The 24,777-nt window shown below is 38.9% G+C and overlaps 2 protein-coding genes and 1 pseudogene across 2 annotated transcripts; all 3 read right to left on the bottom strand.

Moving 5' to 3' along the window:
* Positions 1–6,197: 6,197 nt before the first annotated feature.
* LOC122699960 lies at positions 6,198–13,713 on the bottom strand (annotated as a pseudogene).
* A 1,302-nt stretch (positions 13,714–15,015) lies between these two features.
* On the bottom strand, positions 15,016–15,993 carry LOC122700875 (olfactory receptor-like protein OLF4). The gene has a single exon (XM_043913907.1). The coding sequence runs from the start codon at positions 15,970–15,972 to the stop codon at positions 15,016–15,018; it is 957 nt and encodes a 318-aa protein (XP_043769842.1). The 5' UTR covers positions 15,973–15,993.
* A 7,490-nt stretch (positions 15,994–23,483) lies between these two features.
* Positions 23,484–24,413, bottom strand: LOC122699961 (olfactory receptor-like protein OLF4). Its single transcript, XM_043912456.1, has one exon. The coding sequence runs from the start codon at positions 24,411–24,413 to the stop codon at positions 23,484–23,486; it is 930 nt and encodes a 309-aa protein (XP_043768391.1).
* Between the last annotated feature and the right edge of the window lie 364 nt (positions 24,414–24,777).

A 24,777-nucleotide genomic window follows, 5' to 3' on the forward strand; every position in this document is an offset into this window, starting at 1 on the left:
GTTTCATAATAATGTTGTCTTAGTTTCTGCTGCACAGCAAATTGAATCAGCTGAGCTGTATGTAGGGATATATCCCCTCTTTTTAAAATTTTTTTCCCATTTAGGTCACCACATGGCATTAAGCGGTGTACTATGCCATACACAATAGGTTCTCATTGGCTGTCTATTTATACATAGTTAACAGGTCAATTCCAATCTCACAATTTATCTGGTCCCCTCCCGGCTTTGGTATCCAAATGTCTCTTCCCTAAATCTGTGCATATATTTCTGCTTTACAAATAAGTTCATCTGTATCTTTTTTTTTTTTTTTTTATCCAATAAGTCCTGTGAATAGAAATGTATCCCCGCCTCATTTTCATGTGTTGGTTGACATTCTGGTGTTTTGCCTTTTAAGCGTCCTATTTCAGAGTACAAGACTTCAGATCAAATTGTCATAAAAAACTGATCATTCCCCACAACACACACACACATACACACACACACACATGCATAGACAGAGTGCACTGTGACCTCCTGGGCTAGTTACTACCAATCTCTTCTAATTACTAGTAAATGGATGATATGGGAGAAGCTGTCAGCGTCAGATTATCTATATACATAATATATAGAAATAATACCCAAATTCTATCCCTTATCATTTCCTGAGGTTTCCCAGATGGTACAGTGGTTAAAAAAAAAAAAAAAAAATCTGCCTGCCAGTGCAGGAGACACGAGAGACACGGGTTTGATCCCTGGGTCCAGAAGATCCCCGGGAGAAGGAAATGGCAACCCACTCCAGTATTCTTGCCCGGAAATTTCCTTGGACGGAGGAGCCTGATGGGCTACAGTCCTTGAGGTCACAAAGAGTTGGACATGGCTGAGAACTGAGCATAATAGTGGCACACACACACACACACACAAATATCATTTCATGCATATGTAAATATGTCTCCCTTTTAATATGACAATTTTGTGTTTTGTAATTAAAGAAACTTTAAAAATTGGTCAAAGAAACAGTGATAGAGAAAAACGTATATAAGAGGCAAGAAGAAAAAAAAAAAGTATCTAGTGAGCTCAAGTAGTCCCTGAGAGACCTGAAAGGGAAAAAGATTAGTCAATTCTGGCAGCAGTCCAACTGAAGCTAAATCCCCATAATGCCCAGAATTACAATTAAAGCGGGAAAAGTCAATGTATTCAAAAGAGAAAGGAATGGTATCTCAGATTTAATGAGCTAAGGGAATAAACCCACAATTTGCAACAGTAAATACCATATACAATAGTAGGATAATTTTAAAAGATTAAGTGGTAAACATCTTTTTAATTTTTTAAAAATCATTAACAATTATTAATTTATTTTTATTGAAGTATAGCTGAATTACACTACCATGTTTGTTTTAGGTATTCAGCACAGTAATTCATACACACACATATACACATGTAGAACCCAGAGATGCAGGCTTGATCCCTGGGTTGAGAAGACCCCTGGAGAAGAAAATGGCAACCTACTCCAGTATTCTCGCCTGGAGAGGAGCTTGGTGGACTACAGGCCAAAGGGTTGCAGAGAGTCAGACATGACCGAAGTGACAGCACAGCACACATAGTGATTTTGAGTATCTTTTCATACACCTTTTAGACATCTGTGTCTTTGGAGAAATATGTTTAGATCTTCTGCTCATTTTTTAATTGGGATTTTTTTTTTCTAATTGAGCTGCATGAGATGTTTGTATATTCAGGAAATTAACCCTTACTGGTCACATCTTTAGAAAAAGTTTTTTGTTTGCTTTGTTTATGGTTTCCTTCACTGTGCAAAAGCGTTTAAGCTTAATTAAGTATTATTTCTTTCTTTTTATTTTCATTTCTATTACTCCAGGCTAGAGATCCAAAAAGATACTGCTGTGATTAAGTGAAAGTCCTGCCTCTTTTCTTCTAAGAGCTTATAGTATCTGGTCTTATGTTTAGGTCTTTAATCCACTTTGAGTTTATTTTCTGTATGCTGTTAGAGAGAATGTTCTAATTTCATTCTTGTTCATGAAGCTGTCCAGTTTTCCCAGCACCACTTATTGAAGAGACTATGCTTATGGTTTAGTTTTGCTTCCTTTGTCATAGATTGGTTGATCTTAGGTAAATGGGCTTAATTCTGAGAGCTGTCTATCCTGTTGCATTGATCAACACTTATATTTTTGTGCTAATACCACTCTGTTTTGGCACTTTAGCTTTGCTGTATAGTCTGAAGTCAGGGAGTCTGATTCCTACAATTCCATTTTTCTTTCTAATGATTCCTTTTAATTGGGGGGTTTTATTTATTTATTTATTTTTGTGTGTGTGTTTTTAAGAATCTGTCTGCCAATGCAGGAGACTTGAGTTTGATCTGTGGGTTGAGAAGATCCCTGGAGAAGGAAATGGCAGCCAACTCCAGTGTTCTTGCCTGGGAAATTCCATAGAAAGAGGAGCCTGGTGGGCTACAGTCCATGGGGTCACACAGAGTTGGAGACATGACAGTCATTAAACAACAACATATATGGATATAGGAACAGTGACCTTAAATTAAGAATATTCACATTTGAAAAGCTCATTTACTTTCTGTAAATGGGTAACTTAGTTATAAACATGGAGTAAGATGAGTATAAATATATTTGAGAGAAAAGGGCACAAGAGTCACATGCAGATTCATGGATGAGACTTAGAAACACAATGTAGAGATTCACAGCTGAATATAGATTCATCAAGTGTCAGGCAGAGCTCAGTACCACTCCCCACCTGACTGCCCCATTCAATAATAAAGGCATTATGATAAATCATTTTATTTTAGATTGGCTTGTTATGCTGCAATAACTGAGGAAATTATTGATTGAATAACCAGAACAAATAGAATTGAGGTCAATGAAAATACTCTGCTTCTCTTTGTTTTTGTTGTTTTTCAGTCACTAAGTCATGTCTAACTCTTCGCTACCCTATGAAATGCAGCATGCCCAGCTTCCCTATCCTTCACTATCTCCCTGAGTTTGCTCAGACTCTTGTCCATTGAGGATTGACCTTTTCCAGTCCTGTGGCCACTGCTTTGTCTTCCAGATTTGCTGACATATTGAATGCAACACCTTGATGGCATCATCCTTTAAGAGGTCAATCCTCATTCCAATTCTCAAGAAGGGTAACACCAAATAATATACTAACCATCAAACAACTTCACTCATCTCCCATGCTAGTAAGATCATGCTTAAAATCTTGCATGCTAAGCTTCAGCATTATGTGAACCAAGAACTTCCAGATGGCCACGCTGGATTTTGAAAAGAAGAGGAACTAGAGATCAAACTGCCAACATTCACTGGATCATAGAGAAAGATAGGGAATTCCAAAAAAAAATCTACCTCTGTTTCATTGATTATGCCTTTGACCATGTGGATCATAATAAAATGTGGAAAGATCTCAAAGAGATGGGAATACCAGGCCATCTTACCTGTCTCCTGAAAAACCTGTATGTGGGTCAAGAAGCAATAGTTAGAACCCTGAATGGAACATGTGGTTGGTTCAAGATTGAGAAAGGAGTACAACAGAGCTGTCTGCTGTCACCTTGTTTGTTTAACCTATACACTGAGTACATCATGAGAAAAGTTGGGCTGGATGAGTTACGAACTGAAATCAAGATAGGTGGGAGAAACATCAACAACCTCAGATATGCAGATGATATCACTCTAATGGCAGAAAGTGAAGAGGAACTAAAGAGCCTCTTGATGAGGGTGAAAGAGTTGGCTTAAAACTAAATATTAAAAAAAAAGTAAAAACTAAGATCATGGCATCTGGCCCCATTACTTCATGACAAATGGTGACTGAAGCCATGAAATCAGAAGATGTTAGCTTCTTGGCAAGAAAACTATGATAAATCTAGACAGTGTGCTAAAAAGCAGAGATATTAATTACTCTGCCAACAAATGTCCATTGATAGCCAAGGCTATGTTCTTCCCAGTGGTCATGTATGGTTGTGAGAGTTGGACTGTAAAGAAGGTGGAATGCTGAAGAATTGATGCCTTCAAACTATGGTGCTGGAGAAGACTCCTGAGAGACCGTTGGACAGCAAGGATATCAGAACAGTCAATCTTAAGGGAAATCAACCCTGAATACTCATTGGAAGGACTGATGCTAAAGTTGAAATTGCAGTATTTTGTTCATCTGATGTGAACAGCTGACTCACTGGTAAAGTCACTGATGCTGGGGAAGATTGAGGGCAGAAGAAGAGGATGTCAGAGGATGAGATGGCTGGATGGCATCACCAATGCAATGGTTATGAACTTGGGCAAACTTTGGGAGATGATGAAGGACAGAGAGCCCTCACGTGCTGCAGTGGATGGGGTCGCAAAGAGTCAGACACTACTGGGCAACTGAAAAACAGCAACAGTGTGTGCACTGAATCAGTGATGCAATCCAACCATTTCATCCTGTTGCCCCCTTCTCCTCTTGCCCTCAATCTTTCCAAACATCAGAGACTTTTCCAATGAGTTGGCTCTTCACATCAGATGGTCAAAGTACTGGAGCTTCAGCTTCAGCACCAGTCCTTCCAATGAATATTCAGGGTTGATTTCCTTCAGGATTGACTGGTTTGATCTCCTCGCAGTCCAAGGGACTCTCAAGAGTCTTCTCCAGCCTCACAGTTCAAAAGCATCAATTCTTCAGTGCTCAGCCTTCTTTATGGTCCAAATCTCACATCCATACATGACTGCTGGAAAAACCACAGCTATGACTATATTAATCTTAATTTTGGCATTTATTCTGATATTTCAAGAAAACCCTCTGATTGTAACATTATTTATCTTTTTGTCAGGTAACAGGTATTAAAAGATAACTGCACAGATATCCTTTCCAGCTACCCAGGAGAGCTTGGCAGGACATGTATGTTGGTGCAGAAACATTGCAGCACCAAGGTTAGCATGCTGGTACTGACCTTGAATACCATGAACAGGTAGATTCAAGTTATCTTATGAGTAATTTATGATAATGAAGTTGAAGAAATGCCTTTGTATTGAATATATAGGGGATATATAAGAGCTATTGTTTATCTGCTTCCCCCTTAGCGTTTATGATGAAATTTAGAAAAATTTGAGTTATTTTATTTAGAGCAATGGGAAGAGTCATATTTGTAGGCATCATTGGAAGTTTTCAAAAGGAAACAGTGAAAATATTAAAATATGCCATCCAATATGTGTGCATGCTAAATCACATCCAGTGGTGTTAGATTCCTTGGGACCCCATGGACTGTAGCCCACCAGGTTTCCCTCTCCACGGAATTCTCCAGGCAAGAAAGTGGAGAGGGTAGCCATTTCCTTCTCCAGGGAATTTTCCTGACCCAGGGATCAAACCTGGGTCTCCTATTGCAGGCAGTTTCTTACCTTCTGAGTCACCATGAAAGCCCAAGATGCTATGGTATGGAAAAAAGAAAATCAACCTTTTGACCAAAGCAGTGTATATAGACACACAAGTTGACCTTTGAACAAAAAGAGGGTTGGTTTCCAACCTACTGCATAGTCAAAAATCCTCCTATAATTTTGCAGTCATCTTTCTATATCACTGATTCAACCAACTTTAAAAAAATAATACAAATTATCTTGGTTCTTAAATGTTTGTTTTAAATGAATAATGCAACTCATCACTTCAGGGAAAGAGGAGAAGTTACTTAGGATGACATATTTAATTTGAGAAGTAATTATTCTTAATAAACCTATGATGCCCCATCAAAGAAATGGAATTTCCAGACATTTTCGATCCAAAGCTAAGAAAATTTTGAAGTAGGAAAACATAAAAACTGCCTATGTATATAACCAAGGCTAACGTTTAATAAAGAGATCTACTAAAAGTACACAGTGACAGTGAAACTCATTCAGTCATGCCCAACTCTTTGCAACCCCATGAATTATAGCTTACCAGGCTCCTCTGTACATAGGATTCTCCAGGCAAGAATACTGGAGTGGGTTGCCATGCCCTCCTCCAGGGGGTCTTCTCAACTCAAGGCTTGAACCAGGGTCTTTTGCTTTGCAGGCAGACTCTTTACCATCTCAGCTACCAGGGAAGCCCTAAAATTACACAAAGAAACTGAATTTAAAAAATGGAAATGCCAGGAAATCAGAAGGAGTAATTTTATTCCACAGTGTTCAAGAACCACAATTTCTGGTTCTGAGGCTTTGAGTTATGCAATCAAGGGCACTTCATCAGCCCTAGTATAATTGGCCATTTTATACTGGCATGAAATGGAATCTCTTCAGAGCCCTCTTTATGGCTTTACTTCTCAGACTGTAGATGAAGGTGTTCAGCTAAGTGTGACCACAGTGCACATCATCGACGCAATTGCACTTGAGTGTGAGAAATGGGTAGCAGCAGACCTAAGGTAGTACAATAAAATAAAGAGACAACTGAGACGTGGGCACACAGGTGGAAAATGCTTTATACTTCCCCCAGGCTGAGATTTTACATATACAGGAAACTATTTTAGAAAAAGAGTAAAGGATACCAGCAACAGGACCAACACCTAGCAGGGCAGCTGCAACATACATCACTATGTCATCAAGAATGTTGTCACAACAGGAAAGCTGTACCAACTGACTGAGTTCATAGAAAAAATGGGGAATTTGCACAACTGGACAGAAGGACAATGGCAGCACCATTAAGCTGTGTAGCAAGGAAAACAAGGCAACCACTACCCAGGATGTCAGAACCAGAAGTCCACAGAGACGGGGGCTCGTGATGACCATGTATGCAAAAGGTGGCAAATGACCACAAAGCGGTCATAGGCCATCACAGTTATGAGGACATCATCTAGTTCTCCAAAGAGAATGTAAAAATACATCTAGGCAATGCAGCCTCCATAGGTAATAACTTTGCTCTGTGTCTGAATATTTACCAGCATCTTTGGGATGATGGTGAAGGTGAAACAGATGTCTGCAAAGGACAGGTTGGACAGGAAGAAGTACACAGGAATGTGGAGGTGGGGGTCTAAGCTGACATCCAGGATGATGAGCAGGTTTCCAAATGCAGTGATCAGGTACATGGAGAGGAAAGTCCAAATGTGAGCAGCTGTAGTTTTGGTTCCTCTGAAAGTCCCAGAAGAAGAAATTCTGAAATTTGTGTATTATTTGCTGGTTCCATGTGGTGGAGATGACTAACAGGAAAAAGAAAAAATAATATGACTAATTTTCACAAAAAGTGGTGTAATTCACATAGCTAAAACTATTTAGCTCTTTATAAATCAATGTTAATATTTTATTTACAGAGAAGTTCTCTTTGAGGGTATACTCCATTTCATTTCTGACTAGGAATATTTGTCCCATTCTCAGCATACTTCCAGAAGTCATATATTCTAGAGATTTAATGAGAAATTGTTTCATATATTTGAGAAATACATATTGAGTGCCAACTGTGTTTCAACTATAGGCAGGCAATAAGTAGAGAGTGATGGAAAACAAATCTCTCACAATCCAAGGATGATGAGAGATGATATGCAAATAAAATATTATATGTAAGCTGGTATCAAATGTTATGAAGAAAACAAAACCAGATATAAAGAAGAGAGTTGTAGGAGGTGTTATTTTGTACTGAGGTTCAGGCAGGGTCAGAAAGCAAGGTGATAATTGAACAGATAGCAAAGAAAGAGAGAGAAGGATCTAGTTTGACATGAGGAGAAGTTTGTGCCTGGCCACCGCAAAGTAACTGAGGAAGATGCTTATTCCACATGTTCAGATCCAAACAAGGAAGGCAGTGGGGCAGAGGAATAAGCTAGAAGAGGAGTGATTAGAGATGGTGTCAGGGATCCTGAGGAACAAGGTGGCCTCCCCACTAAAGGTGAACCTTCAGTCCACAGAGAATCACTCCTTCTGTGTTGTTCCCAGCACTTTATTAGCTTAATCGTAGGAGATTCCTGTGATTATATCAGATCCACTTCTTCACACCATCTGTTGATTGAATTCTGGCTTCTGTGTTCTAAGTCATCTCAATGTGTGAGTCCAGGTGCTTCAAAGAACTGCTTTCACTTCCCAAGGCTCAGGCGTGCACACACATGCATACACACACACAACATTGTCCCCCTAGGTTGTGTTACTGCCATGCATTCCTCACCCAGATCCACCCTCCTTAGGCCCCGATTAGTTACAACTCAAGCTAGTCAAATCAGATTATCTTTCTCATGAAGAATTTGTAAATGGTACCCAGAAATCCCAGTTTATAAGTTTTCCATGGAAATAAACCTGGAAATAAACTTGGAATTCCATTTTGCTATGGCTAATTTCTGCTTTTTATTTAAAGAAATATAAAAACTATGAGACAGAGGAACAGAATAGACATATGAATATCAGGGGAAGATATCCAGTAAACTCAAATAGCTCTAGACACAATGCAATAAATAAAACCTCCCTTGGTTTGTCAACATTCCAAGTTCAAAGACATCTCCTTGATGTCCAGAAAAAACAATAAAGAAAAACATATTTTTGCTAAGGACACAAACAGTGATATCTTTATGATGTGAAACACCTTAGAATTTGAATATCCCAAAAGGAAAACATGCAAATGGGATAAACTATCAGTTCAAAACCAGAAATACATGGAACAAAAGCAGAAGACTTCTTTTTCCTGAGGCTTTTCCCTATTTGCCCACTCCTGTTAATAAATAAAATCTTTTGTCATGTCAATGTGTGACAAAAGCCACTGCAATATTGTGGCGTGGTTGGCCTCCAATTAATAAAAATAAATGGAAAAAATAAATAAAGACAAGCAGAAGAAGAATAAAATAAATAAATAAATAAAATCTTTATACTTACTGTCTACATCTACTGGAAGCATTTTATGACTTCCATTCTTTTTAATTGGACTTCTGCTATGACCATCTAGTTGTCAACACTGAGACTTGCATTTCCCAGCACAATGTTCACTTTATTTTTAGATCGTAAACAAACACATTAATATTAGGGAAGCCAGCAGACAGCTGACCTCTGGCCTCTGTCACGTCCACGTTTCTGGCTTCTCTCCTCTCTGCTTCTCTCCCTGCAGTGTCTGCGGAGCTCTGAGACTCACCTGCAAGCAGATTCAGAGAGAAGGCTTTTCCAATGGAAGTTAAAACTCCTCGCTAAAAGATGATGAGGCAGACCAAATTTTTGTTCCCAAACAGGACAACAGGAAGAGGCCAAGCACTGACCTCTCAGCCAGATGTACGACTGCAAAAGCAAGGACCACATCTTGTCCAACCAAAGTGGCACAGGCTGAGGGACTGCAGCAGAGGAGATATTTAGAGCTTCCATGTTAATTAGACATGCTTTCCTCTTGTTACTCTAACCTCTATGTACATGATTTCCCTTGGAGACACTGGTCTGGACAGAATGAATTTTTTTTTCTGCTAATTCTCTGTTCCTAGGAGACTGCTTTATAAGATAAATTAAATTTTTATTACTGCCTCTCTTTTAACTCTCCTTCTTCCAAAGCTCTAATTCTCACAGAATCTCATCACATCCTTGTGTTCAAATTTTCTCAAACATATGATATTAAGAATTTGTCTTGACTAGGTCACTCAAACATATGATATTAAGAATTTGTCTTGACTAGATCACATGGGTCTTCAAAGCTTTGAAGATGACTTTTCCCCTCTTCAAAAAGGGGGATAAGTTTGTTTTTTTAGTGTAAAACCTTAGGTATTATAATCCCTGTGTTCATGATAGCTTTCCCAAGACAATTAAGAATGTACTACCTATATTAGAAATTGAGAACTGTCATTTTCTAAAGCATTATAAAACATTTGTATTTAATTATAAGAGGGATATTTAGATATTGTTATGCCCAATAAGCTCACTTGGCATATTATCCTTGACCCAAGGATCGAGCTCATGTCTCCTAAGTCTCCAGCATTGACAGGCAGGTTCTTTACCACTAGTGTCTCCTGGGAAGCCCCGGCATATTATAGAAATTGTCAGATTTAATTTTAAAAACAGTGAATTGTATGAAGTAGTACTTTTATGAACTCCATTCTCCATTGTCAAAATGAGACTCTGAAGGATTTAATGTTCTACTTAATGGTATAAACCAAGTAAGGGCTGGAGTCTGGATTGGAATCTCCTAGTTCTAGAACTCTGGGCAGTGATTCTCAACCACAGAACAGCATGCAATACAAATAATTAGCCTGTGCAAGGCAAAAGTAAGAATGTGAGAAATCCTATTCAGACCAGAACATCTATAGATTCATTTTGCATACAAATCACCAAGATTTGTGGTTCAAATACAAATTCTGATTCATCAGGTCTCTAGTGGGGCCAAGGACTGCATTTCTAACGAGTAGTTGATGTTGCAATGCCTACCCTGGGAATCACATTCAATAGCAAGGCTGTGGTCCTGGGTTAGAGTCAAGTATACACAGGGTTAGTCTTCTCACCAAGAAGCTTTTATGTATATAAGTTTGAAAACAAGTTCTTCACTCACTTATAGGAGAAAAGTGAAAGTGTTAGTTGTTCAGTCATGTCCAGTCATGTCCTGTAGTCTGCCAGGCTCCTCTGTCCATGGGATTCTCCAGGCAAGAATAGTGGAGTGGGTAGCCATTTCCTTCTCCAGGGGATCTTCCACACCCAGGGATGGAACACCGGTCTTCTGCATTGCAGGCAGAATCTTTACCACTGAGCCACCAAGAGTGGGAGTCACTTATAGGTGATTACACATAATTTGTCATCATAAACACATCAACCATTGCTTGACCCTAATGAAAACAATACTTTCACATGGACACCAAAACTGATACTTTATTGAAAAGCTATAGAGCATGAAAATAAAATATTTTGCCTAGTAATAAAAAATGTAATTTAAATTTTCATCCCATTGACACTTTTTCCCTGACTTAAAGGTCATATTAAGTGAATGTACTCAAATATGTGTAGCTGTGTAGACTTCATTTGGAAACCTGTAGTGGATTATCATTTGTCAGTAACTAAGGTAGGCACTGTGGACAATGCTGAATAAGAGAACAGGATCTGAAAGAGAAGAATAAGACTAGATAATCACCTATAAAACACATTGTAGGTTCAATCTCCATTTTCAAAGACAGTTATGGCAGTGATTTTCAGAAGAATGTTGTACACAAAATGAAAAGCTGTAGTCTCAGATTTCCTCTATTATAAGATCATATTAAGTACCTTGGCTAATAATAAATGTAGTTTTTCCACAGTAGTCCTATTGTTTACTACAATCTTTCAGTAGCACAGAGAAAAATTATTTGGGATGATATATGTCCTCTGAGCAGAAATTATTCTTAAGAAATCCATGCTGCCTTATGAAATAAATAGGATTACATATATTTTAAATCAAGTTTGGGGAAGCTTTGAGAAAGTAGAAAATGAACAAAGGGGAAAATTGTAAATCAGACAGAGAAGGAAACATAAATGTGAGTTACTTCAATGGTATAAAGAAGTTGAATCAAAGAAATGAAAATTCAGGAAATAGAGACACAGAGCAATTCTATGTTCACACTCTGAATAAAGAATATTAAGTTCTGGCTCAAATGCTTGGCAGTGTGCAAAAAACTGAGGACTTCTTTAACCCTATGACAATTAGTCTTCCTATTGCTGCCATCCCAAAGAACCTTTTCAGGGCTTTCTTTATATCGTCATACCTTAGACTAAGAGGAAATGGTTCAGCACGGGTGTAACCACAGTGAACATCACTGAGGCTGTACTTGACTATGAGCTATGGATACCAGCAGAGCAAATGTACAGCTGTAGACTGTCATAATAAATCAGGAGACGACTGAGAGGTGAGACACACAGTGCAGTAAGTCATTCCAGTCATGTCTGGTTCTTTTCGACCCTATGGACTTTAGCCTGCCAGGCTTCTCTGTCCATGGGATTCTCTAGGCAAGAATACTGGAGTAGTTGCCATTTCCTTCTCCACGAGATCTTCCTGACTGACTGAGGGATCGAACCTGTATCTCTTAAGTCTCCAGCATTGGCAGGCAGGTTCTTTACCACTAGTGCCACGTGCGGAAGCTATCTTAGAGTATGAGCAAAAGATCATAAATGATCACCACCCATGAATACAGCTTCAAAATATATCCCTATGTCATTAAGAAAGGCTTTATAATTGGTAAGTTGGACCACCTGTTATATTCTGCTGCTGCTGCTAAGTCGCTTCAGTAGTGTCTGACTCTGTGCGACCCCATAGACAGCAGCCCACCAGGCTCCATTCTCTAGGCAAGAACACTGGAGTGGGTTGCCACTTCCTTCTCCACTGTTACATTCTACCTGTTATTTATTCCCTAATCTGGGAAAGATCTCAGCTATTATTTCTTTAAATAGCATCTTTTCTTTCTCTCGCACTCTCTTTTCCTTCTAAGATACTCAGTATACTTATTACCTCTTCTATTGGAGTCCTATAATTCTTGTAGAGTCTCTTCATTTTAAAAAAAAAAGTTCTCTTATTCCTAAATCATTCTACCTTTGAGGTCACTATTTCTCTTCACCATATGATCTGCTCAACTTTTAGTGCTTTCTAATGCATCTTTCCTGGGTGTTCATTGGAAGGACTGATGCTGAAGCTGAAACTCCAATACTTTGGCCACCTCATGTGAAGAGTTGACTCATTGGAAAAGACCCTGATGCTGGGAGGGATTGGGGGCAGGAGGAGAAGGGGACAACAGAGGATGAGATGGCTGGATGGCATCACCAACTCGATGGGCATGAGTTTCAGTAAACTCTGGGAGTTTGTGATGGACAGGGAGACCTGGCGTGCTGCAATTCATGGGGTCACAAAGAGTCGGACACGACTGAGCAATGACCTGACCTGAATGCATCTTTCATCTCATTTACAGAGTTATTCAACTGCAGTATGTCTGTTTGGTTATGTTTAAGAGTTTTCATCTCTTTGAAAATCGTTTCTTATTTTCATTTTTTTTTTTTTAATTTATGAGTTTAAGTGCTTTTGTGAGTGTTCCCATAGCTTCCCGAGTTTCTCCATGACACTATTTGAGTTTTCCACTGGCTTGATCACATTCTTCTATGGTGTTAAGGTTGGTTTCTGGAAAACTGTCATTTTCTTTTTGTGATTCTGTGTTACTGCGGTTTTTCATGGCGCCCAGTGGTAGCGCCTCTGGCAGTGCATTTGAAATTACAAACACCTTTTTCATTTAGGTAAAAGTCTGTTCATTCTGATTCTAACAATTCCACAAACTGGTAACAAGAGGCCTTTCTATGTTTTTCAGCTAGGTGACACAGTAACACAAGTCTTTTGTTTCTTTTACCTGAGTTGCATCCGAGTTGCACTTATTGAAGTAGGAAATGCAACCCACTCCAGTATTCTTGCCTGGAAAATTCCATGGACAGAAGAGCCTGGAGGGCTGCAATCCAGGGGGAGGCAAAGAGTCGGACACAACTGAGTGACAGCACGCATGCGCTCACTCATCTGGCTATTTTTAAGAAACTACATTTTTTTGTCCTTCACTGCCCCTGGCAGAGGCACTTCTTGGTGCATTGTCATCACTGCTGGTGCCTCCAGGGTCACTGGTGTCTTGGAGCTGCTAATGTCCCTGATGTGGCTGGCATCTCTGCTCAGGGAACATGATAGCGGGCAATTTTGTATCATCCAGGGTCACCTGGTTCAAGGTCCCCACCAGCACTGCTGCCTGTTTCCCTTTGGTTGTAGATAAGGCTGCATCTGGAAGGCCAGGTTCCCGTGTGCCTCCTCCACTGGTCCTACCGGGTGCTCTGGGTCTGCGGGCTCAGCTGCCTCAGCCATTGGGCTGGGACCGGGGACACGGCCTCTTGCTGTTTTCCCCTAGATGCACCTCTTCTATGTATTCTAATCAACCCAATTTAACATGTAAAATTGTATGACTCTCTGGACTCCTGGTTATGGGACAGATGAATATTCGCTGAGTTATGGAACTCTGATTAATCAGAGATAGAAGGGGAGAGGAAAAGGGAGTGTCTTGTGCTACCATGACGCTGATGTCATCAAAGATATATTTATTTTTTCGTAAACTGTGAGATTGACATATATATATGGAGTTAACTATCATATATTGGTGAAGAAAGACATTCAGTATAACACTATACAACATCATGGTTGAGACTTTAGAATTACAACATAGAAAATGACAGTTGAGAATAGATTCATGAGGAGTCAAACAGAGATCAGGATAACCACACACTGTACAAACTCATTTGTTAATAAGCATTATATTAAAGCATCTACTATGAAAATGAGTTATTATGCAACAATAGCTAACTGATCAAAAATAAAAGTGAACAGAACTGAAGACAATTGTATTAATCAGCTTCTTCTCAACTACAAATTATTCTGATATTTAAAGGTAGCATTCATGAATACTCTGTCTTTAAATTTTATTTCAGATAACTATATTAAAAACTGGTACATTAAGTTTCCTCTCCAGATAAGCAGGAAAAGATGAAAAGTGTGCTTGTTTGCTTTAAACATGTAACCTTGAATCATGTGACTGTATAGGCATTTCAGTCTTCCAGTGAGTCATCCTTTGGTCATGTAAATATTGTGATATACCAAGTTCACTCTGAACAATGCAGTGGTGAAGGGCACTGACCTTCTGTGCAGTAAAAAAATCTAAATATACTTTTATAGTCAGCTCTGTATCCACAGTTCCACATCTGAATGTTCAATATAACCTATTAGAACCTATTTAAAATACCTTAGTTGTCAACTTTACTTTAAATAAAAATGAGTAATGAAACTAATAACTATTGTTTAGAAACATAAGAGAAAACTTACTTGTAATGACATGTCATTCAAGAATAAATTATCCTTAAGAAACTCAGTCCTCTCATGAAGGACATGAGTATTTCCAAATATTTCTGATCCAAAGGTAGGAAAATTTTGAAGTAGGGAAAAGTACAAATAGAAAGCCTATGTATCAGATTGAGGAGAAAGCTTAATAAATCAATACATGGAATGATTTTAATGAAAATGCCAGGGAACAAAGAGAAGAAGCAAATTTGATTCTGCAATGATCAAAGAATCCAAATTTCTGATTCTGAGGCTTTGAGTCATGTCATCAAGGTCACTTCATCTCCCCCAGCAGAGTTGGCCTTTTCTACCTAATATTTCATAGAATCTCTTCAGAGCCCCCTTTATGTCTTTATTCCTTAGACTGTAGATAAAGGGGTTCAGCATGGGTGTGACCACTGTGTACATCACTGAAGCTGCTGCACCTGAACTTGAACTGTGGGGAGTGGCAGGGTTAAGGTGCACTCCTAGGACAGAACAATAAAATAAAAAGACAACTGAGAGGTGAGATGCACAGGTGGAAAATGCTTTATACTTTCCCTCAGCTGATGAGATTCCACGTATGCAAGAAACTATTTTAGCGTAAGAGTAAAGTATCCCAGCAAAAGGACCACCACCCAGCAAGGTAGCTGCAGAATACAATACCATGTCATTAAGAAAGGTGTCAGAACAGGCAAGTTGTAAGACTTGATTGAGTTCACAGAAAAAGTGGGGTATTTTGAAGTCTGCACAGAAGGACAATCGCAACACCATTAACTTCTGTAACAAGGAGTACACGACACCCACGATCCAAGATATCAGAACCAGAAGACTGCAGAGTCGGGGGTTCATGATGACCATGTAGTGCAATGGGTGACAGATGGCCACAAACCGGTCATAGGCCATCACAGTCAGGAGAAAGTCATCTAAACTTGCAAAGAGTATGTAAAAGTACATCTGGATGATGCAGCCTTCAAAGGTGATCAATTTGTTCTGTGTCTGGATATTCCACAGCATCTTTGGTACGGTGGTGGAAGTGAAGCAGATGTCTACAAAGGACAGGTTGGAGAGGAAGAAGTACATGGGGGTGTGAAGGTGGGAGTCTGAGATGGTGGCCAGGATGATAAGCAGATTTCCAAACACAGTGATCAGGTACATGGACAGAAAAAGTCCAAATACAAGGGGCTGCAGCTCAGGTGCCTCTGAAAATTCCATGAGAAGAAATTCTGAAACTTCTGAAATATTTTGTGGTTCCATTCCTTGTAGGTAACTACCAAGATATAGAATAGTAACTGATTAACTTTTACACAAGCAGGCATTAGCAACCTAGCATGCATGCATGTTCGGTCACTTCCGCCATGTCTGACTCTTTGCGATCCCATGAACTGTGGCCTGCAAGGCTCCTCTGTCCGTGAGATTCTCCAGGCAAGAATATTGGAGTGGATTGTCATTTCCTTCTCCATGGGATCTTCCCGATACAGGGATCGAAACTGTGTCTTTTAAATCTCCTTCATTGGCAGGCAAGATGTTTACCATTAGCACCAACCTAACATAAATGCTATTACTTACATCTCACAGTCAAGACATTAGCTTCAGTAGGTATCAGTAGGGGATGAGGCAAAATCCTTTCTCATTTTTCTTCTGTGCCATCTTCTTTGTTATTCATGTTCTTTGAGCTTTGATCTCTCTTTTGTAGGTTCAGTGGGCATACTACTTCTGGTTCTGTTTTTTTATCAACATTCAAAGCTCTCCCTAGACCATAATCTATAAATCATGTATATGCCATGATTATTTATCCTCTTACACTGAATAACTTTTTCATATGATTTTCTCATTTGTCATACATATATTTATTTTACTCTACTCAGTTCAGTTCAGTTGCTCAGTCATGTCTGACTCTTTGCGACCCCATGGACTGCAGCATGCCGGGCCTCCCTGTCCATCACCAACTCCCAGAATTTACTCAAACTCATGTCCATGGAGTCGGTGATGCCATCCAACCATCTCATCCTCTGTCATCTCCTTCTCCTGCCTTCAATCTTCCTGGCATCAGAGTCTTTTCAAATGAGTCAGTTCTTCACATCAGGTGGCCCAAGTATTGGAGTTTCAGCTTCAGCATCAGTCCTTCCAATGAATATTAAGGACTGATTTCCTTTATGGTGGACTGGTTGGATCTCCTTGCAGTCCAAGGGACTCTCAAGGGTCTTCTCCAACACCACAATTCAAAAGCATCAATTCTTTGACGCCCAGCTTTCTTTACAGTTCAACTCTCACATCCATACATGACCACTGGAAAAACCATAGCTTTGACTAGATGGACCCTTGTTGGCAAAATAATGTCTCTGCTTTTCAACATGCTGTCTAGGTTGGCCATAGCTTTCCTTCCAAGGAGTAAGTGTCTTTTAATTTCATGGCTGCAGTCACCATCTGCAGTGATTTTGGAGACCAAATAAATAAAGTCTGTCACTGTTTGCATTGTTTCCCCATCTATTTGCCATGAAGTGATGGGACCAAATGCCATGATATTAGTTCTCTTAGGCTGAGTTCTAAGCCAGCTTTTTCACTCTCCTCTTTCACTTTCATCAAGAGGCTCTTTAGTTCTTTTTCACTTTCTGCCGTAAGGGTGGTGTCGTCTGCATACTGTACTCAGGCTTCAACAATATATGCCTCCATCAAATGAGCAGGGGATGCACCTGCATAGCTCACCTCATTTTTCCCAAATGTATGTGAATATTTGTGTACTTATTTACAAACACAGGGGCTTCCCTGGTGACTCAGCAGTAAAGAATCAGCCTGCAATGCAGGAGACACAGTAGATATGTGTTCAATCCCTGGGCAGGGAAGATGGGCAACCCACTCCAGTATTCTTGCCTGGAGAATCCCATGGACAGAGAAGCCTGGTAGGCTACAGTCCGTGGGGTCACAGAGACTCACACATGACTGAAGAGACTGAGCATGTCTGCATGCACATTTAAGAAAATGGGAAGAGAGTAAATAAAAATTAGTGGCAAAACTACAGAAATATACTACTATATACTTCTTAATATGTAGTATGTATTGAACATAGCCAATATTTTGCAATGTAAATGGGGAGTAATCTATAAAAATATTGATCACCATGCTGTACACCTGAAGCTAATATAATTTGCTAAATCAATTATATTTCAAAGAAAAGCAATAATGGCAGTCAATGTAAGAGCAGTTAAATAGGGAGATTTCATAAAGTTATATTTAGCAAAACAAAATGGAACATCAAAAACTGATGGAAACATGATATACAATAGCAGTAACTGAACAAGAGCAATATGCATTAATAATTACTTTAGCCAAGGCTTTCACTTAAGTGACTATAACATAAATGTATCTAGAACTTTTTGGCACATAGCAGTTGCTCCATTATTATCTGTTGAAAGATTAGGAATTAGGTCATATCAGTTATGAACATTTAATACATGGGATGGTTGTATTTCAATTGAGCTGGGAAAAGCTGAATTGTTGAATAAAAGCTGGAACAAATGACTGCTTCTCTGGAAGGAAATAAAGAGGTTTTTTTTGTTTTTAATCTAACACAGCTTCAAAAAATCAGGGTAAACTGTCCATTTCATATGAACATGTAGCAAATTCATGTAAAAGCTGCAGTTTGAAAACTAAAATAATTAAAGCTAGAAATTCAGAATAAAAAGAACAATATAGGGGACTTCTCTGGTGGTCCAGTGGCTGAGACTCCGTGCTCCCAAGAAAGGGGGCCTGGGTTCAATCCTCAGTCAGGTAACTAGATCCCATGTGCTGCAGCTAAGAGTGTGTATACTGCAAGTAAAGATCCTGCATGCTATAATGACAATCAAAGATCTTGTGTGCAATGAAGATCAAGATCCCACCTGCTACAACTAAGATCAGGGCCTGCATGCATGCTCTGTTGTGTCCAGCACTTTGTGACCCCATGGACTACAGCCCACCAGGTTCCTCTGTCCATGGAATTTTTCAGGCAAGGATACTGGAGTGGATGCCATTCACTTCTCCAGGGGATATTCCCAACTGAGGGAGCAAACCCAAGTCTCCTGTGGCTCCTGCATTGGCAGGTAGGTAGATTATTTACCACTGAGCCACCTGGGAAGACCCAGATAAGACCAGTGCAACCAAATAAATAAATATATATATATATATATATTTAAATTTAATTAAAATATATAAATTTAATAAATATAATACATTTAACAAATATAATAAATTTAATATATATTTATTATATTTATATATAATAAATATATATTTATATAGATACATAAAATTTAAATTAATAGGTATATATAAATTTAATAAATATATAAATATATATATTTATTAAATATATATATTTAAAGAATGATACATTAAACTCTATGAAACAGAAAATTTTGGTCAAAAATACTCAGAGAAAATGAATCTAGAAAAATGGTACAGATGAAGCTGTTTGCAAGGCAGAAGCACAGACATAGAACAAACATATGGAAACTAAGAGGGAAAATGGGATAAGATAAATGGGGAGATTGAGACTGACATATATACATATATTTTTTTAACACAAAGAAAAAGAGCAGTATTCTCTAATTCTGCTAGAATAAATGTGAAGTGTGATGCAATGGGGAAACAACTTGAAGAGAGCTGTAAATGTTAAAAACAGACATTCTGTAATTCAGGGTTCCTCGGTCTCTGCACTACTGGATATTCTGAGCCAGGTCATTCTCTGTAGTGGTATCTTTCCTGTATATATTCTAGGATATTTATAAGGATCCTTGCCCACCACCTACCTCATCCCAGTGTGATAGTGAAAAATGTCTATGGGTGTAGCTCAATGTGCCCTGGGGGAATTACTCATCCCTGGTTGAGAAGCACAGTTTTAAGTGAATAATATCAAATATTTGTAAATCCGTGCTATAATAACAATTTGTTGAAAAATAATATGACAGAGCCCCATATATGTAAGTATCATTGCCACACTGTGAAATATTATACAGACACTAAAATAATGAAACAGAATTATACTAATTGATTGGAAGCAAGTTCCTAAGGTATTATTGATTTTAAAAAAAGAGAGGAACAAACAGTAGAAAAAAAGACCTCACTGAAACCTAAAGAATATTTATGAGGTACACAGGATTGTGTTCAAACATTTGTGCAAACTTGTGTGAATTTGTGTAAGTGCATAATTTAAAACAAGAAGATTTAAAGGAAACTAAGAACTTATAGACAAAAATGTCAATAAGAATGAAATTAGATTAAGTACATGTTTTATTAAAAAAAGAGTATGCAATAAAATTGAATGAAAATCTATGGCTAGCTTATACAAAGATTAAAAAATATTAACTCAGAGATACCAACATGGGTACTTAATTCAACATTAAAATTGCTGAAGACTGAAAATGAAATAATATTATAACCAAAGTGCTTTTAAAATGTGGGGATGGAGCAGAATCTAAATTATAATTTCATCTCATTAGACACAGATGGATTCAAACATGCTTATAGAATATAATGGTAACATTTAGTCCAAAGATCAAGACAAATATCTTCCAAATTATGGTGAAAGGTGATGAACTTTTAGAAAAGGATTTAGTCACAAGGCCACAAGGAGCATTAAGGAACAACAGAGATATGAAAACTCACTGGGAACGTATATCAGTATAAGAGATTATTTATTACCTCTAAGGATTTTTGTTTTTGTTTATAGCAAATATTGACACATGGAGAATATTAAAGTGGCAGCTAAATTAATGTAGTAATAACAATAAAAAAACAATGGATGGGATATAATGTATAGTACTATGACTAATAATTAATAATACTCTACTGCATATTTGAAAGTTTCTAAGGAACAGTAGATCCCAAAAGCTCTCATCACAAAAAAATTGCAATTCCACTACGAATGCTGACAAATGCTAACTAGATTTATTGTGGGGGTCATCTAGCAATATGAACACATATTGAATCATTGTGCTTACAGCAGCGACGAATACATTTTATATGTCAACTATAGCTTAGATTCTTTGTTAAAAACAATGAAGAGAGCAATGAAGAGAACAATGAAGAGAACAATCTGTCTATGAATGACAGACAGATTTGACAAACAAAATTAATAAACTCTTCCCCACAAATATATCACAAGTATCTAAAGAACTGGGGGATTCACAGGGGGATCACTGGGTGAAAAACCCACCTACAATGCAGGAGATTAGATTCCAGGATGGGGGAGATCGCCTGGAGGAGGGAATTGCAATCCACTCCAGTGTTCTTCTCATACTGTTCATGGTGATTGGAAGGATTGGGGGTGGGAGGAGAAGGGGACGACAGAGGATGAGATGGCTGGATGGCATCACTGACTCGTAGGCATAAGTTTGAGTAAATCCGGCAGTTTGTGATGGACAGGGAGGCCTGACGTGCTGCGATTCATGGTGTCGCAAAGAGTCGGACACAACTGAGCGACTGAACTGAACTGAACTGAACTGAACTGAACCAGTGTTCTTGCCTGGGAAATTTCATGGACAGAGGAGCCTGGCAGGATACAGTGCATGGGGTCGCAAAGAGTCAGACATGACTAAAGCGACTGAGTGCACACACATATAAAAGAATTAAATGGCAAACAGTCTGTTTTGTGTAAAGAAACAATTCTTTGTTTCAAAGAACAATAAAAAAGGAATAACAGCATACTGGCACTGCTATAAAAAAAAACAACAGATTTCTATGGACTTAAAAAAAAAAACATAGAGAAACTCTGAATGGCTAACAAGCACACAAATATATTCAGCCTCACAAAACAGAAAGAGACTCACAGACTTAAGAAACGAACCCATGGTTGCCAGGAGGAAGGGATAGTTAAGGACTCTGGGAAGATCATGTACACATTGCTATGTTTAAAATGGATAACCAATGAAAACCTATTGTACAGCACTTGGAACTCTGGTCAATGTTATGTGCCAACCTGGATGGGAGGGAGTTTTGAGGGAGAATGGATACACGTTATATGTATAGCTGATTCCCTTCACCGTTCACCTGAAACTATCACAATATTGTTAACTGGGTATACCCCAATACAAAATGCTTTTGGTGTTAAAAAATAAAAAATAAAATTAAAAAATAATTACAAAGTGAAGCTCATTAGCATACCTCTTCTCACCAATGAAATAAAGATTTTTTAATGTAAATTCCCAGAGTTGAGCAAAGACATCCCGGCATGTTCATTTCATACACTGCTCTTGCAGGAAAGTCTTTGCAAGCATTCATTGGTCTAGATCTACCTTCTTCATGTGGAAATAATAGTCTAATATATCCCATCTTACAATAAAAAAAGTGGCCTCACTTCTCTGTATAACCTTCCACAAGTGATACCCTATTTGTCTACTCCTGTTAATTATTGATCTCAGAGGATTTATGATCTACTTTTCATAAAAGTATTTTACTTTTCCCATTTATTTTTTTAATTGAACTCCCACTATTACCATTTAATTGTCAACATAGACAATTGCATTTTGGAATGCAATGCTCAATTTTATTTTTGATCATTATACACAGATACATTAAATTATTAGGAAAGCCAACAAAAGACTGTAGTGATTTCTGGTACCTGTGTATGTTAGATTGCCTCACGGGTGACCTCAGGTACATGTTCTCGGCTTCTCTCCTCGCTGATCCTCTCCTGCAGTATCTGTGGAGCTCTCAGACTCACCTGGTCGGAAACTTTGAGAGAAGGTTTCTGTGTGGCAGTCCAAATTCTCCCTTAAATAGTTGATGTTGCAGCCCCAAGTTGTGTGTAATTACAAGACAAGAAGAAGAGATCAAGTATGGGTTTCTCAGTGAGATTTAGGTCTGCAAAAGCAACAACTACCTCATGTCCAACCAAAGCGCACAGGCTGAGGGACTGCAGCAGAGGGAATATTCACAGCTTCCTGTGTCTATCCTTTGTTACTCCGATCTCTAAGTATGTGATTTCCCTTAAGAACATGGGGCTGGACAGAACAGACTCTTTATCCTGCTGATTCTCTGTTCCTAGGAGACTGCATTACAAGTTACGTGAATTCAGTTTTTATCACTCCTTCTCGTCTAACTTTCCTGCTTCCAAAACTCTAAGCCTCCCAAGACCTCATCACATCCCTGAGTTCAAATTCTCTCAAAAGTGTAATATTGAGAATTTGTCTTGACTAAGTCACGTGGGTCTTCAAAGCTTTGATTGGTGGTGGGGACATAACCCTTGAAATCTCTAAAAAATGCTATTCACCTCATCAAAGACAAGGTAAATTTGTGTACTTTTTAAATATAAAAATTGGGCATTATATTATCTGGATTCATGATAGCTTTCCAAGCCAATAAGACATTTCCCAGTTATATCAGAAGTTATGAGCTCATTTAATCCCTCATTATAAAATGTTTATAATTATAAGAGGGATATTTATATGTTGCTACGCACCATAGCAGAACATAACAGGGAAGCCTGGAGTGCTGCAGACGATGGGGTTGCAAAGCGTGTGTCACAGCTCAGACACTGAACAACAGCAAGAGGGGGGCAGGGTTCTCTGAGGCATGCCATTGTGTATGCTTGTAATAACAAAAGCAGCAAAGCAGGAGTTAAAGCCAGAGAAACAGATCCAGAATGGAACCAAAATTAACCCTTCCAGGTCACAGGGTTACAGAAGGAGCAAATTTTAATCCACAAGGATGAGAGAATCACAATTGCCAAATCAGAGACTTTAAGCCATGAAACGATAGCATGCCATCACCCCCCAAGGAATTTGGCCCTTTTAACATGGCTTTAAGTAAAAGCTCTTCACAGCCCGCTTTATGTTGCTGTTCCTCAAACTATAGATGAAGGGGTTCAACATAGGTGTGACCACAGTGTACATCACGGAGGCTATTGCACTTGAGTGTGAGCTGTGGGTAGCAGCAGAGCTAAGGTACAATCCTAGGCTTGTACAATAAAACAAGGAGACAACTGAGAGGTGAGATGCACAGGTGGAGAATGCTTTAGACTTCCCCTGCGCAGATGAGATTCTACATATGCAGGAAACTATTTTAGAGTAAGAGTAAACGATCCCAGCAAAAGGACCGACACCCAGTAGGAAAGTTGCAAGATAGATCATCATGTTATTAAGAAAGGTATCAGAACTGGCAAGTTGTATCACCTGATAGAGTTCACAGAAAAAGTGGGGAATTTCCAAATCTGGACAGAAGGATAATCGAAACACCATTAAGCTGTGTAACAAGGAATACATGGCACTCACTACCCAGGATACCAGACATAGGCGTCCACAGAGCCGAGGACTCATGATGACCATGTAGTGCAGGGGGTAGCAGATGGCCACAAACCGGTCATAGGCCATCACAGTCAGCAGGAAGTCATCTAATGCTGCAAAAAGTATGTAAAAATACATCTGGGTGATGCAGCCTTCATAGGTTATGGCTTTGCTCTCAGTCTGAATATTCATCAGCATCTTTGGGATCGTGGTGGAGGTGAGACAGATGTCTACAAAGGACAGGTTGGAGAGGAAGAAGTACATGGGGGTGTGGAATTGAGGGTCTGAGCACACAGCCAGGATGATCACCAGGTTTCCAAAAACAGTTATCAGGTACATGGAGAGGAAAATCCAAAATATGAGGGGCTGGAGTTCTGGTGCTTCTGAGAATCTGAGAAGAAGAAATTCAAAATTCTGTGTATTGTTCCCTGGTTCCATGTGCTGGAGTTGACTACCAGGAGAAAGGAAAATAACATAATTACTTTTTTCACACATACGGACATAAGTCACATATCTGAACTACTACAATATCTATCGTGCCATCAAGAAAATGATTTTACTATTTTATGTATAGATAAGTTCTCTTTGAGAGTATGTGTGCTAAATCACTTCGGTTGTGTCTGACTTTGTGTGACCCCATGGAATGCAGCCTACGAGGCTCCTCTGTCCATGGTATTCTCCAGGCAAAAATACTGAAGTAGGTTGCCATACCCTCCTCCAGGGGATCTTCCTGACCCAGGGATCATACCCCAGGCTCTTAAGTCTCCTGCAGATTCTTTACCACCAGCACCATCTGTTATAC

This window comes from Cervus elaphus, chromosome 9, assembly GCF_910594005.1.
Source record: "Cervus elaphus chromosome 9, mCerEla1.1, whole genome shotgun sequence".
NCBI lineage: Eukaryota > Metazoa > Chordata > Mammalia > Artiodactyla > Cervidae > Cervus > Cervus elaphus.

Coding starts and splice junctions, on each gene's coding strand:
- LOC122700875 (XM_043913907.1), bottom strand. CDS start 15,972: ATGGAACCACAAAATATTTCAGAAGTTTCAGAATTTCTTCTCATGGAA.
- LOC122699961 (XM_043912456.1), bottom strand. CDS start 24,413: ATGGAACCAGGGAACAATACACAGAATTTTGAATTTCTTCTTCTCAGA.